General features: G+C 58.1%; 1 protein-coding gene across 2 annotated transcripts in view; it reads right to left on the minus strand.

The window, feature by feature from the left end:
• The window catches only part of LOC147092464 (oxysterol-binding protein 1-like), a 126,370-nt gene extending 110,396 nt beyond the window's left edge, over positions 1 to 15,974 (minus strand). Inside the window, exon 1 of one of the 2 annotated variants that reach the window (XM_085975935.1) lies at positions 15,669 to 15,974. In XM_085975935.1, coding sequence (XP_085832061.1) covers positions 15,669 to 15,793 — 125 coding nt within the window. In that variant the 5' untranslated portion in view covers positions 15,794 to 15,974. The remainder of the gene's footprint in view (positions 1 to 15,668) is intronic. The other variant, XM_085975936.1, reaches the window with a different exon arrangement.
• Positions 15,975 to 16,178: the final 204 nt, after the last annotated feature.

Genomic DNA, 16,178 nt, shown 5'->3' on the forward strand with positions numbered 1-16,178 from the left:
GCACGGAGAAGATGGGCCGAATGGCCCCCTTCTGTGCTGTAAGTTTCTATAATTCTATGAAAATAGCTTCCCTGCTTTTCAAATCTAGCCTTCTAGAAATGAACACCAGTGCTTGGTTTGCTTTTTTTAAATTTTTTTCTTAAGGTTTTAGTAATCTGCATCGCAACTTTGTGATTTGTGCATTTAGACTTCAATTACCCAAGCAGTCGACGTAATCTTCCTACCAAAATACACCCTTGATTGACTGGGACACCAAGCTCCCCAAGCTCACTTCTTGTGGACAAGCAAATCGGTGCCACACAAGAAATGGCGAGAATAAAGATCAGCTATTGAACTGTGAGGGGCATCGCAGGAGGCAGTGGTTGACCAGGAGCCGGAATCCTGGCTGGTTCTAATCCCCGGGGAGGGGGCCGAGGCTCCAGTCTGGAAGATGACTCCGCGCGGGCAGCCAAACCTGCACTACGCAAGAGCTGGCTGGAATACAGGGCGGCTGTTGAACTGTGGGAGGCATTGCAGTCCCGCTTGCAGGCAGGAGGCGATGGGTGGTCAGGAGCCGGAAATCCTGGCCAATTGTGACAACGGCTGAAGCAAAGTCAGCCCTGGCAACCACCGACCACTCACTCCTCACCTTCCACCCCCAAATCGAGATGAGGCAGCATTTGCACAGGCAGGGGGGAAATCAAGGCTGGGGCTGCTCTCGCCCATCACCTTGTCGTCCCCATTGCTCCCCTCTCGCCAAGTATTGCTGAATTATAACGACACCTCAGAGGCACTTGGAATGAAAAGTTATGCAACCCATTCTTCTTTGAAAAAAAACCTAACAGGATGCAAGTCACAGGCAAGGAAGGGGAGGAAAGTTTAATCAGAATAGTGACCAGATAATGCCAATTTTGGGTTTGTGTCAGCCGTGGCTCAGTGAGGAGCACTCTCTCCTCGGAATCAGAAGATCCTGGGTTCGAGTCCCACAATCCAGGCCGACACACTCAGGGGTCAGTGCTGAGGGAGTCCTGCACTGTCGGGGGGGCCAGTGCTGAGGGAGCCCTGCACTGTCGGGGGGGCCAGTGCCGAGGGAGCCCTGCACTGTCGGGGGGGCCAGTGCTGAGGGAGCCCTGCGCTGTCGGGGGGGCCAGTGCTGAGGGAGCCCTGCGCTGAGGGAGCCCTGCGCTGTCGGGGGGGGCCAGTGCTGAGGGAGCGCTGCGCTGTCGGGGGGGGCAGGGCTGAGGGAGCGCTGCACTGTCGGGGGGGGGGGGGGGGGGGGTGGCAGGACTGAGGGAGCGCTGCACTGTCCGGGGGGGGGGGGGCAGGACTGAGGGAGCGCTGTACTGTCGGGGGGGCAGGACTGAGGGAGTCCTGCACTGTCGGAGGGGCAGCGCTGAAGGAGTGCCACACTGTCGGAGGGGCAGCGCTGAGGGAGTCCTGCACTGTTGGAGGGGCAGTGCTGAGGAAGTCCTACAGTGTCGGAGGGGCAGCACTGAGGAAGTCATAGAGTTTTACAGCACAGAAAGAGGACCTTCAGCCCATCGTGTCTGCGCCGCCCATCCATCCCTGTCCAGTCTAATCCCATTTTCCAGCATTTGGTCCATAGCCTTGTATGCAATGGCATTTCAAGTGCTCATCCAAATGCTTCTTGAATGTTGTGAGGGTTCCTGCCTCCACCACCCTTTCAGGCATTGAGTTCCACATTCCAACCACCCTCTGGGTGAAAAAGTTCCTCCTCAAATCCCCTCTAAATCTCCTGCCCCTTACCCTGAATCTATGCCCCCTTGTTATTGACCCCCCCACTAAGGGGAAAAGTTCCTCTTTATCTACCCTATCTATGCCCCTCATTATTTTGTACACCTCAATCAGGTCCCCCCTCAGCCTTCTCTGCTCCAAGGAAAACAACTCCAGCCTGTCCAGCCTCTCTTCATAGCTGAGGCGCTCCATCCCAGGTAACATCCTGGTGAATCTTCTCTGCACCCTCTCCAAAGCAATCACATCCTTCCTATAGTGAGGCGACCAGAACTGCACACAGTACTCCAGCTGTGGCCTCACCAGCGTTTTGTACAGCTCCATCATAACCTCCCTGCTCTTATATTCTATGCCTCGGCTAATGAAGGCAAGTATCCCATATGCCTTTTTAACCACCTTATCTACCTGCTCCGCTGCCTTCAGGGATCTATGTACATGTACACCAAGGTCCCTCTGACCCTCTGTACTTCCTAGGGTCCTACCACTCATTGTGTATTCCCTTGCCTTATTTGTCCGTCCAAAATGCATCACCTCGCACTTTTCAGGGTTAAATTCCATTTGCCACAGTGTCGGACGGGCACGACTGAGGGAGCGCGGCACTGTCGGAGGAGCACTACTGAGGGAGCGCGGCACTGTCGGGGGAGCAGTACTGAGGGAGCGCGGCACTGTCGGGGGAGCAGTACTGAGGGAGCGCGGCACTGTCGGGGGAGCAGTACTGAGGGAGCGCTGCACTGTCGGGGGAACAGTACTGAGGATGCGCTGAACAGGGGAGCTCGCCCCAGTGTTGTTGGATCAATATTTAACACTCAATCAACATCACTAAAAACAGATTATGTGGTCATTAACATTGCAGTTTGTGGGAGCTTGCTGCGCAGAGATTGGCTGCCACATTTCCCTACATTACACCAGTGACTGCACTTCAGAAGTACTTAATTGGCTGTAAAACATAATTCGCAGGAGCAGGCCTTACGGTCCCTCGAGCCTGCTCCGCCATTCAAGATCATGGCTGATCTTTGACCTCAACTCCACTTTGCTGCCCTATCCCCATGTCCCTTGATTCCCGTAAGAGTCCAAAATAATCTATCGATCTCGGTCTTGAATATATTCAACGACTGAGCATCCACAGCCCTCTGAAGTAGACAATTCCAAAGATCCACAACCCTCAGTGAAAAACATTTCTCCGCATCTCAGCCCTGAATGGCTGACCCCTTTTTCCTGAGACTATGCCGCCCAGTTCTAGACTCTCCAACTAGGGGGAAACAACCTCCCAGCATCTACCCTGTGAATCTCCCCCTGAATCTTATATGTTTCAATGACATCACCTCTCATTCTTCTAAACTCCAGCGAGTATAGGCCCATTCTACTCGATCTCTCCTCATAGGAGAGCTCTTTCAGCCCAGGGATTTAGCGAACCCTCGTTGCACCGCCTCCAAGGCATTTATATCCTTCCTTGGGAACATCCCTCAATCAGCATCATTAAAACAGATTCTCTGGTCATTAGCACATTGTTGCTTGTGGGAGCTTGCGGTGTGCAAATTGACTGCCGCGTTTCCTTATATTACAACGGTGACTAAACTTGAAAAGTACTTCGCTGGCTGTAAAGCGCTTTGGAATGTCCCGAGGCCGTGAAAGGTGCTATATAAATGAAAGTTCAGCACCATTCGCAACTCCTCAGATAATGAAGCACTCCATGCCCGCATGCAAAAAGACCTGGGCGACGTTCAGGCTGGGGCTGATAAGTGGCAGATAAAATTCACGCCACAGAAGTGCCAGGCAATGACTATCTCCAACAAGTGAGAGTCTACCCACCTCCCCTTGACATTCAACGGCATTACCATCACCAAATCCCCCACCATCAATATCCTGGGGGTCACCATTGACCAGAATCTTAACTGGACCAGCCACAAATACTGTGGCAACAAGAGCAGGTCAGGGGCTGGGTATTCTGCGGCGAGTGTCTCACCTCCTGACTCCCCAAAGCCTTTCCACCATCTACAAGGCACAAGTCAGCAGTGTGAGGGAATACTCTCCACTTGCCTGGGTGACTGCAGCTCCAACAACACTCAAGAAGCTCGACACCATCCAGGACAAAGCAGCCCGCTTGATTGGCACCCCATCCACCTTAAACAGTCACTCCCTCCACCACCGGCACACTGTGGCCGAAGTCCGTACCATCTACAAGATGGACTGCAGCAACTCGCCAAGGCTTCTTCGGCAGCACCTCCCAAACCCGTGACCTCTTCCACCTGGAAGGACAAGGGCAGCAGGTGCATGGGAACACCACCACCTCCAAGTCACACACCGTCCTGACTTAGAAGTACATCGCCGATCCTTCATCGTCGCTGGGTCAAAATCCTGGAACTCCCTCCCTAACAGCACTGTGGGAGTACCTTCACCACACGGACTGCAGCGGTTCAAGGCGACGGCTCACCACCACCTTCTCAAGGGCAACTAGGAATGGGCAATAAATGCTGGCCTTGCCAGCGGCGGCCAGATCCCATAAGCAAATAAAAAAGAAAAGTTCTTCACGCAACTGTGTACCTCAGCCAGTCAAAGCAATCGAGACAAGTCAGGCTTGTGGGACACAAGTTACAAATACCACAAGGAGTGTGAAGGCAAATGATACTTGTGGTAAAACACTGTTTGTATTCCTGTTTGTATTCCACTGTGTACATGCCTGGACATGCCTCGGCTGACTCCCCCCACAGGTCCTAGTATAAAGGTGACTGCTCCCCAGCCCTTTGTATCCTGGACCGGTCGACCACGCGAGGCAGACCTCCATTCTGTTGTTAATAAAAGCCTTTAGTTACTCTTCTAACTCTCAGCGCATCAATTTTATTAACAACATTTTTATAATGGAGAAGATCCTCACACCAGCATGCCTGGACTTAGATCATCGGGAGGCGGACTCATCCACCAAGTTTACTCACTGGCTTAAGTGTTTTGAAAAATTCCTGACCGCCTCCGAAGCAATCAAATCGGACGAGGACAAACTGGATGTCCTGACCTCCAAAGTGAACCACCGAGTGTACTCGGTCATCCAAGACGCGACCTCGTACGCGGACGCTATCAAGCTCAAGGACCAGTACACGCGCCCAGTGAACCAAGTGTACGCCAGGCACCTCCTGGGGAGTCGTAAACAACAACCTGGGGAATCGACCGTGGAATACCTTCAGGCACTGTCTGCGCTTGGCCGGGCCTGTGGTTGTAAGGATGTAAAGGCCGCCGTGTACACAGAGGAACTTATCCGGGACGCTTTTGTAGCAGGCCACAGATCCAATTACACCCGACAGCGACTGTTGGAGCAGAGTAACCACGACCTCAACAAGGCCTCTGAACTCGCACTATCGTTGGATGCAGCCTACCAGGGCATGGATGCCTACTCCTCTGCACCGTGGACGCCGCGGGGAATGACAGCCTGGGACACGGTAGGACCGCCTCATAGCGCCGTGCCACCCCAGCCACACCCCAACAACGGCCCAACTACCGCAGCAGTGTCCCAAGGCCAGACAGCAGTGCCCCAAGGCCAGAAATGCTACTTCTGTGGCCAGGCAAAACACCCCAGAGCGCGCTGCCCGGCGAAAAACGCGATCTGCTCGGGCTGCGGGAAGAAGGGACACTACGCTAGCGTCTGCAGGGCCAAAGCCACCCCGAACCCCAGCAGCGCCACGTGTGGGCCATGCGGGCCGCCATCTTGGACCTCCCCGGCCATGTGCGAATCACCGGTACAGCAGCCATTTTGGACGCCTCCAGCCACATGGGGATCATGGACGCCGCCATCTTGGACGACAGCCGGGACGCAGCAGACCCCCCGACACCGCCTCATCTGATACCCGCAGCGACACACCGACCCCTACGCTGGCATCCGTTACACTGGACCAAGCGAGACCGCACCAACTGGCCAGTTCCACAATGGACATTAAGGTAAATGGTCACGATACAATCTGCCTTTTTGACTCTGGGAGCACGGAGAGCTTCATCCACCCCGACACGGTGCGGCGTTGCTCTCTCCCAGTCCTGCCTGCGCAACAGCGGATTTCTATGGCCTCCGAGTCCCAGTCGGCGGACATCGGCGGCTACTGCGTGGTGACACTCATAGTAGACGGGACCGTGTACGATCATTTTAAACTTCTGGTCCTGCCTGACCTCTGCGCTGCCGTCCTGCTGGGGTTAGATTTTCAGTGCCACCTTAAAAGTGTTACGATGGCGTACGGTGGACCCCTACCCCCACTCACAGTCCGCAGCCAGCAGCTTCCAAATTGCCCGCCGCGCACCAGGTGCAACCTCTCCACACTCAGAGTCACCCCCGCCCCCCCCACTGTTTGCTAACCTCACCCCCGACTGTAAGCCCATCGCCACAAAGAGCAGGCGACACAGTGCCGGGGACAGGGTTTTCATTAAAACCGAAGTGGAGCGGCTCCTGGAAGAAGGGATTATTGAGGGCAGCACCAGCCCCTGGCGAGCCCAGGTTGTGGTCGTTAAGACCGGCGAGAAGCAGCGCCTGGTCATCGACTACAGCCAGACAATAAATCGCTACACCCTGCTGGACGCCTACCCACTCCCCCGTATAGCTGATATGGTCAACCAGATCGCGCAGTATCGCGTCTTCTCGACCATTGACCTGAAATCAGCGTACCACCAGCTCCCCATCCGCCCTGAGGACCGCCAGTACACTGCCTTTGAGGCAAACGGCCGCCTCTATCACTTCCTTAGGGTTCCCTTTGGCGTCACCAACTGGGTCTCCGTCTTCCAAAGGGAGATGGACCGGATGGTAGATCAAAATGCGTTGCAGGCCACTTTCCCATATCTGGACAATGTGACCATCTGCGGCCGTGACTTGCAGGACCATGACGCAAACCTCGAAAAATTCCTCCGCACCGCCCAACTCCTAAACCTGACATATAACAAGGAGAAGTGCATATTCCGCACAAACCGCCTCGCCATCCTTGGCTGTGTTGTGGAACACGGAGTCATCGGCCCCGACCGGATGCGTCCCCTTATGGAACTTCCACTGCCCCACTGCCTCAAGGCCCTGAAGAGGTGCCTAGGGTTTTTCTCCTATTACGCCCAGTGGGTCCCCTACTATGCGGACAAGGCCCGTCCGCTGATCAAGTCCACCTCTTTTCCCTTGACGGCAGAGGCCCGCTTAGCCTTCCACCGTATCAAGGAGGACATTGCCAAAGCCACCATGCACGCAGTGGACGAATCCATCCCCTTCCAGGTGGAAAGCGACGCATCCGACTTTGCCCTGGCCGCTACCCTCAATCAGGCGGGGAGACCCGTGGCCTTCTTTTCACGAACCCTCCAAGGCCCGGAGACCAGACACTCCGCTGTTGAGAAGGAGGCCCAGGCTATTGTGGGGGCTGTGCGTCATTGGAGGCACTACCTGGCCGGAAAACGATTTACCCTGCTCACTGACCAGCGTTCAGTTGCTTTTATGTTTAACAACAAGCAGAGGGGCAAAATCAAAAATGACAAGATCTTGAGGTGGAGAATCGAACTTTCCACCTACAACTACGAGATCTTGTACCGGCCCGGGAAGCTAAATGAACCCCCGGATGCGCTATCGCGTGGCACCTGCGCCAGCGCGCAGATCGATAGACTGCGGGCCCTCCACAATGACCTCTGCCACCCGGGGGTCACCAGGTTCTTCCACCTCACCAAGGCCCGCAACCTGCCTTACTCTATTGAGGAGGTCAGGACCATGACCAGGAACTGCCAAGTCTGCGCTGAGTGCAAACCGCACTTTTATAGACCAGACAGGGCCCACCTGATAAAAGCCACTCGCCCCTTCGAGCGCTGATTTTAAAGGGCCTCTCCCCTCCTCCGACCGCAATGTGTACTTCCTCAATATTATTGATGAGTACTCCCGTTTCCCGTTCGCCTTCCCCTGCCCGGACATGACCAGTGCCACGGTCATTAAATGTCTGAACAACCTCTTCACCCTGTTCGGCTTCCCCAGCTATATCCATAGCGACCGGGGCTCATCGTTTGTGAGCGACGAACTCCGTCAGTACCTGCTAACTAGGGGTATTGCCACAAGCAGGACCACCAGTTACAACCCCCGGGGGAACGGACAGGTGGAAAGAGAAAATGCGACAGTTTGGAAGGCCGTCCTGCTAGCCTTAAAGTCTAGGGGCCTTCCAACCTCCCGCTGGCAGGATGTGCTCCCCGATGCGCTCCACTCTATTCGGTCACTGCTCTGCACTGCCACTAACGCCACCCCTCATGAGAAAATGTTTGTCTTCCCAAGGAAGTCCACATCGGGGACATCGCTATCGCCATGGCTGACGTCCCCAGGGCCGGTCCTACCGAGAAGACACGTGAGGACCCATAAAACGGACCCCCTGGTCGAGAGGGTCGACCTCCTCCACGCCAACCCCCAGTATGCTTACATCGCATACCCGGACGGGCGGGAGGACACAGTCTCCATAAGAGACCTTGCACCCTCGGGGGCCGCAGTAACCCACTACCCCCCCCCCCCCCACGATCCGATATCCAGCCCCAGCAGGCCTGGGCCCCGCGACCCGCTCGACATCTACGAGGACGACACGCCTGTGCCACAGCCTACGCTGGACTCGACGCCGGAAGCTTCACTACCCCTGCCGTCGCCACGCCGATCACAGCGGCAGACAAGACCTCCGGAGAGACTCCAATACACTAACTTTTAATACACTTCACCCCGCCGGATTCAATTTTAAACAAGGGGTGAATGTGGTAAACCACTGTTTGTATTCCTGTTTGTCCTGTTTGTATTCCACTGTGTACATGCCTGGACATGCCTCGGCTGACTCCTCCCACAGGTCCTAGTATAAAGGTGACTGCTCCCCAGCCCTTTGTATCCTGGACCGGTCGACCACGTGAGGCAGACCTCCATTCTGTTGTTAATAAAAGCCTTTAGTTACTCTTCTAACTCTGTCTTTTATGAGTAATTGATAGCGCATCAATACTGTACACACTCCCCAACAACCGCTTGCATTCATATAGCACCTTTAACATCCCAAGGGGCTTAACAGGAGCGTAATCAGACACCGAGCCACACAAGGACAGGTGGCCAAAAGCTTGGTCAGAATTAGGTTTTAAGGAGCATCTTAAAAGGGAGAGGGGTTTAGGCAGGGAATTCCAGAGCTTGGGGTCTGGATGCTGAAGGCAGGGACACCATTACACAGCAGGACAGGCTGTCCGAGGGTCTGTACCAGGTCCCACAGACTGACACCCGCTTAATGTTCCCCAGTCAGACCTCACACTCCAGTCTCTGCCTGGAGTATCTGTACAACCCGCTCGCAAGGCCGAGGCTCACCCTACCTGCTCGCAGCTCCTTGCGCGGGCCCGTTAAGCCCGGCTTGCTCTCCCCCAGCCCACCACATTCCCACTGGACTTACTCTCACTCACCCCTGTGGTGCCTCAGAGCCCACATCCAACACCCATGCCCGGTCTACCACCTTGCTCAGCATTCGGCCCCAGTCCTCGGTCACCAGTACACAACCTCTGCCAGGCCAAGCACCCCGAGGGCTCAGCCCTCGCCTCAGCTGTCGATTTCTCACCATCTCCCACCATGCCTACCTCAGGCCGAGGACAGACAGACAATCTCTCTCTCTCTCCGGCCCAGGACACACACTCTCTCTCTCTGTGGCCCAGGACACACACCCCCTCTCTCTCCGGCCCAGGACACACACTCTCTCTCTGGCCCAGGACACACACCCCCCCCCCCCTCTCTCTCTCTCTCTCTCTCTCTCTCTCTCTCCGGCCCAGGACACACACTCCCTCTCTGGCCCAGGACAAACACTCCCTCTCTCTCCGGCCCAGGACACACACACTCTCTCTCCGGCCCGGGACACTCTCTCTCTCTGGCCCGGGACACTCACTCTCTCTCCGGCCCGGGACACTCACTCTCTCCCCGGCCCAGGACACTCACTCTCTCCCCGGCCCAGGACACACACTCTCTCTCTCCGGCCCAGGACACTCTCTCTCTCTCTCTCTCTCTGGCCCAGGACACACACCCTCTCTCTCGCCGGCCCAGGACACACACCCACTCTCTCTCCGGCCCGGGACACACACTCTCTCTCCGGCCCGGGACACTCTCTCTCTCTCTCCGGCCCGGGACACTCTCTCTCTCTCTCCGGCCCGGGACACTCTCTCTCTCTCTCTCCGGCCCGGGACACTCTCTCTCTCTCCGGCCCGGGACACTCTCTCTCTCTCTCTCTCCGGCCCGGGACACTCTCTCTCTCTCCGGCCCGGGACACTCTCTCTCTCTCCGGCCCGGGACACTCTCTCTCTCTCCGGCCCAGGACACACACCCCCCCCCCCTCTCTCTCTCTCCGGCCCGGGACACACTCTCTCTCTGGCCCAGGACACACACTCTCTCCGGCCCAGGACACGCACTCTCTCTCTCCGGCCCAGGACACACACTCACTCTCTCTCCGGCCCAGGACACACACTCACTCTCTCCGGCCCAGGACACACTCTCTCTCTCTCCGGCCCGGGACACACACTCTCGGGCCCAGGACACTCTCTCTGGCCCAGGACACACTCTCTCTCTCCGACCCGGGACACTCTCTCGCCGGCCCGGGACACTCTCACTCTCTCTCTGGCCCAGGACACACACTCTCTCTCTCTCTGGCCCAGGACACACACTCTCTCTCTCCGGCCCGGGACTCTCTCTCTCCCTGGCCCAGGACACACACTCTCTCTCTCCAGCCCAGGACACACACTCTCTTTCTCTCTCCGGCCCAGGACACACACACTCTCTCCGGCCCGGGATACTCTCTCTCTCCGGCCCAGGACACACACACTCTCTCCGGCCCGGGACACTCACTCTCTCTCCGGCCGGCCCGGGACACTCTCTCTCTCTGGCCCGGGACACTCTCTCTCTCTCCGGCCCGGGACACACTCTCCGGCCCAGGACACACACACACTCTCTCTCTCTCAGGCCCAGGCCACACTCTCTCTCTCCCCGGCCCAGGGCACACTCACTCTCTCTCTCCGGCCCAGGACACACACTCTCGCTCTCCGGCCCGGGACACACTCTCTCTCTCTCCCCGGCCCAGGACACACACACTCTCTCTCCGGCCCGGGACTCTCTCTCTCTCTCCAGCCCAGGACACACACACTGTCTCTCTCCGGCCCAGGACACACTCTCTCTCTCTCTCCGGCCCAGGACACTCTCTCCGGCCCAGGACACACTCTCTCTCAGGCCTAGGCCACACGCTCTCTCTCTCTCTCCGGCCCAGGACACACTCTCTCTCTCCGGCCCAGGACACACTCTCTCTCTCTCTGCGGCCCAGGACACACACTCTCTCTCCGGCCCAGGACACACACTCTCTCTCTCTCCGGCCCAGGACACACACTCTCTCTCTCCGGCCCAGGACACACACTCTCTCTCTCTCCGGCCCAGGACACACACTCTCTCTCTCTCCGGCCCAGGACACACACTCTCTCTCTCTCCGGCCCAGGACACACACTCTCTCTCTCCGGCCCAGGACACACACTCTCGCTCTCTCCGGCCCAGGACACACACACTCTCTCTCTCTCTCTCGCTCAGGCCCAGGACACACACTCTCTCTCTCCGGCCCGGGACACACTCTCTCTCTCCGCGGCCCGGGACACACACACACTCTCTCTCTCCGGCCCGGCCCAGGATACACTCTCACTCTCCGGCCCAGGACACACACACCCTCTCTCTCCAGCCCAGGACACACCCTCTCTCTCTCTCCGGCCCAGGACACACACACTCTCTCTCTCTCTCCGGCCCAGGACACACTCACTCCCTCTCTCTCCGGCCCAGGACACACACTCTCTCTCTCTCTCTCTCCGGCCCAGGACACACTCACTCCCTCTCCGGCCCAGGACACACTCATTCCCTCTCTCTCCGGCCCAGGAGACACACTCTCTCTCTCTCTCCGGCCCAGGAGACACACTCTCTCTCTCTCCGGCCCAGGAGACACACTCTCTCTCTCCGGCCCAGGAGACACACTCTCTCTCTCTCCGGCCCAGGAGACACACTCTCTCTCTCTCCGGCCCAGGAGACACACTCTCTCTCTCTCCGGCCCAGGAGACACACTCTCTCTCTCTCCGGCCCAGGAGACACACTCTCTCTCTCTCCGGCCCAGGAGACACACTCTCTCTCTCTCCGGCCCAGGAGACACACTCTCTCTCTCTCCGGCCCAGGAGACACACTCTCTCTCTCTCCGGCCCAGGAGACACACTCTCTCTCTCTCCGGCCCAGGAGACACACTCTCTCTCTCTCCGGCCCAGGAGACACACTCTCTCTCTCTCCGGCCCAGGAGACACACTCTCTCTCTCTCCGGCCCAGGAGACACACTCTCTCTCTCTCCGGCCCAGGAGACACACACTCTCGCTCTCTCCGGCCCAGGACACACTCTCGCTCTCTCTCTCCGGCCCAGAACACACACTCGCTCTCTCTCTCCGGCCCAGGACACACACTCGCTCTCTCTCTCCGGCCCAGGACACACACTCGCTCTCTCTCTCCGGCCCAGGACACACACTCGCTCTCTCTCTCCGGCCCAGGACACAAACTCGCGCTCTCTCTCTCCGGCCCAGGAGACACACTCTCTCTCTCTCCGGCCCAGGAGACACACACTCTCGCTCTCTCCGGCCCAGGACACACTCTCGCTCTCTCTCTCCGGCCCAGGACACACACTCGCTCTCTCTCTCCGGCCCAGGACACACACTCGCTCTCTCTCTCCGGCCCAGGACACACACTCGCTCTCTCTCTCCGGCCCAGGACACACACTCGCTCTCTCTCTCCGGCCCAGGACACACACTCGCGCTCTCTCTCTCCGGCCCAGGACACACACTCGCTCTCTCTCTCCGGCCCAGGACACACACTCGCTCTCTCTCTCCGGCCCAGGACACACACTCTCTCTCCGGCCCAGGACACACACTCTCTCTCCGGCCCAGGACACACACTCTCTCTCTCTCCCTCTCTCTCCGGCCCAGGACACACACTCTCTCTCCGGCCCAGGAGAGACACACTCTCGCTCTCTCTCTCCGGCCCAGGACACACACTCGCTCTCTCTCCGGCCCAGGACACACACTCGCTCTCTCTCTCCGGCCCAGGACACACACTCGCGCTCTCTCTCTCCGGCCCAGGACACACACTCGCTCTCTCTCTCCGGCCCAGGACACACACTCGCTCTCTCTCTCCGGCCCAGGACACACACTCGCTCTCTCTCTCCGGCGCAGGACACACACTCTCTCTCTCTCTCTCTCTCTCTCTCCGGCCCAGGACACACACACTCTCTCTCTCTCTCTCTCTGGCCCAGGACACACACACTCTCTCTCTCTCTGGCCCAGGACACACACTCTCGCTCTCTCCCCGGCCCAGGACACACTCTCTCTCTCTCTCCGGCCCAGGACACACTCTCTCTCCGGCCCAGGAGACACACACTCTCGCTCTCTCTCTCCGGCCCAGGACACACACTCGCGCTCTCTCTCTCCGGCACAGGACACACACTCGCTCTCTCTCTCCGGCCCAGGACACACACTCTCTCTCTCCGGCCCAGGACACACACACTCTCTCTCCGGCCCAGGACACACTCTCTCTCTCTCTCTGGCCTAGGACAGACACTCTCTCTCTCTCTCACTCTCTCTCTCTCTCTCCGGCCTAGGACAGACACTCTCTCTCTCTCCGGCCTAGGGCAGACACTCTCTCTCTCTCCGGCCTAGGACAGACACTCTCTCTCTCCGGCCTAGGACAGACACTCTCTCTCTCTCTCCGGCCTAGGACAGACACTCTCTCTCTCTCTCCGGCCTAGGACAGACACTCTCTCTCTCTCTCTCCGGCCTAGGACAGACACTCTCTCTCTCTCTCCGGCCTAGGACAGACACTCTCTCTCTCTCTCCGGCCTAGGACAGACACTCTCTCTCTCTCTCTCTCTCTCTCCGGCCTAGGACAGACACTCTCTCTCTCTCTCTCCGGCCTAGGACAGACACTCTCTCTCTCTCTCCGGCCTAGGACAGACACTCTCTCTCTCTCTCTCCGGCCTAGGACAGACACTCTCTCTCTCTCTCCGGCCTAGGACAGACACACTCTCTCTCCGGCCTAGGACAGACAGTCTCTCTCTCTCTCCGGCCTAGGACAGACACTCTCTCTCTCTCTCCGTCCTAGGACAGACACTCTCTCTCTCTCTCCGTCCTAGGACAGACACTCTCTCTCTCTCCGGCCTAGGGCAGACACTCTCTCTCTCTCCGGCCTAGGACAGACACTCTCTCTCTCCGGCCTAGGACAGACAGTCTCTCTCTCTCTCTCCGGCCTAGGACAGACACTCTCTCTCCGGCCTAGGACAGACACTCTCTCTCTCTCTCCGGCCTAGGACAGACACTCTCTCTCTCTCTCCGGCCTAGGACAGACACTCTCTCTCTCTCTCCGGCCTAGGACAGACACTCTCTCTCTCTCTCTCTCTCTCCGGCCTAGGACAGACACTCTCTCTCTCTCTCCGGCCTAGGACAGACACTCTCTCTCTCTCTCCGTCCTAGGACAGACACTCTCTCTCTCTCCGGCCTAGGGCAGACACTCTCTCTCTCTCCGGCCTAGGACAGACACTCTCTCTCCGGCCTAGGACAGACACTCTCTCTCTCTCTCCGGCCTAGGACAGACACTCTCTCTCTCTCTCCGGCCTAGGACAGACACTCTCTCTCTCTCTCTCCGGCCTAGGACAGACACACTCTCTCTCTCTCTCCGGCCTAGGACAGACACTCTCTCTCTCTCCGGCCTAGGACAGACACTCTCTCTCTCTCTCTCCGGCCTAGGACAGACACTCTCTCTCTCTCCGGCCTAGGACAGACACTCTCTCTCTCTCCGGCCTAGGACAGACACTCTCTCTCTCTCCGGCCTAGGACAGACACTCTCTCTCTATCCGGCCTAGGACAGACACTCTCTCTCTCTCCGGCCTAGGACAGACACTCTCTCTCTCTCTCTCCGGCCTAGGACAGACACTCTCTCTCTCTCCGGCCTAGGACAGACACTCTCTCTCTCTCCGGCCTAGGACAGACACACACTCTCTCTCTCTCTCTCTCTCCGGCCTAGGACAGACACACACTCTATCTCTCTCTCCGGCCTAGGACAGACACACACTCTATCTCTCTCTCCGGCCTAGGACAGACACACACTCTCTCTCTCTCTGGCCTAGGACAGACACACACTCTCTCTCTCTCTCTGGCCTAGGACAGACACACACTCTATCTCTCTCTCCGACCCAGACACACACACTATCTCTCTCTCCGGCCCAGACACACACACTCTCTCTCTCTCTCTCGCCCAGACACACACTCTCTCTCTCTCTAGCCCAGGACACACACTCTCTCTCTCTCTAGCCCAGGACACACACACTCTCTCTCTCTAGCCCAGGACACACACTCTCTCTCTCTAGCCCAGGACACACACTCTCTCTCTCTAGCCCAGGACACACACTCTCTCTCTCTAGCCCAGGACACACACTCTCTCTCTCTAGCCCAGGACACACACTCTCTCTCTCTAGCCCAGGACACACACTCTCTCTCTCTAGCCCAGGACACACACTCTCTCTCTCTCAGGCCTAGGACACACACACACTCTCTCTCTCTCTCAGGCCCAAGACACACACACACACACTCTCTCTCAGGCCCAGGCCACTCTCTCTCTCTCTCTCAGGCCCAGGCCACTCTCTCTCTCTCTCTCAGGCCCAGGCCACTCTCTCTCTCTCTCTCTCAGGCCCAAAACACACTCTCTCTCTCAGGCCCAGGCCACTCTCTCTCTCTCAGGCCCAGGACACACACACTCTCTCTCTCAGGCCCAGGACACACACACTCTCTCTCTCAGGCCCAGGACACACACACTCTCTCTCTCAGGCCCAGGACACACACACTCTCTCTCTCAGGCCCAGGCCACTCTCTCTCGCTCTCTGAGGCCCAGGCCACTCTCTCTCTCCCCCTCCTACCTGTAGTAGCTCAGCAGCCCGTTGCTGAGGACGAACCAGCGGCGCTGGTAGCCCTTGATGTAGTTGGTCCATTTGAAGAGCCAGCCCTTGTAGGTGTCGGACGCCGCCGACTTGAGCTCCGTCATGGCGGGGCCGGGCCCCAGGAGGGAGCGGGCCTGGGCCGCCGGGGCGTCCCCCCAACCGCCCGCCCGCGAGCCGCTCTGAGTCGCCGTCGGCCGGTGGCTGCCTTCTAGCCGCGGCCCTGCCTTGGTCACCGTCTCCGCCGCTCCGACTCACGCCGAGCCCAAACCCCGCCCCCTCCTCTTGGCCGCGGCCGCTCTCATTGGCCGGCCTCCGGCCATCTCGTCAACACCGAGGCCGGCCTGGCCGCCCTGCTATTGGCCGATCGACCCGTCACTCACCCGACCCCGCCCATTCTTTATCTCCGATTGGCCGGCGCCGCCCCGTCAATCAAATCAGCCTGGCCAGGGCTTTCCGCAAACGTTCTAGCAGCCCGGTGACGTAATAAAG

This window comes from Somniosus microcephalus, unplaced genomic scaffold (genome assembly GCF_052327205.1).
Source record: "Somniosus microcephalus isolate GS21.2 unplaced genomic scaffold, FLI_Smic_1.0 unresolved_chr2, whole genome shotgun sequence".
Lineage (NCBI taxonomy): Eukaryota > Metazoa > Chordata > Chondrichthyes > Squaliformes > Somniosidae > Somniosus > Somniosus microcephalus.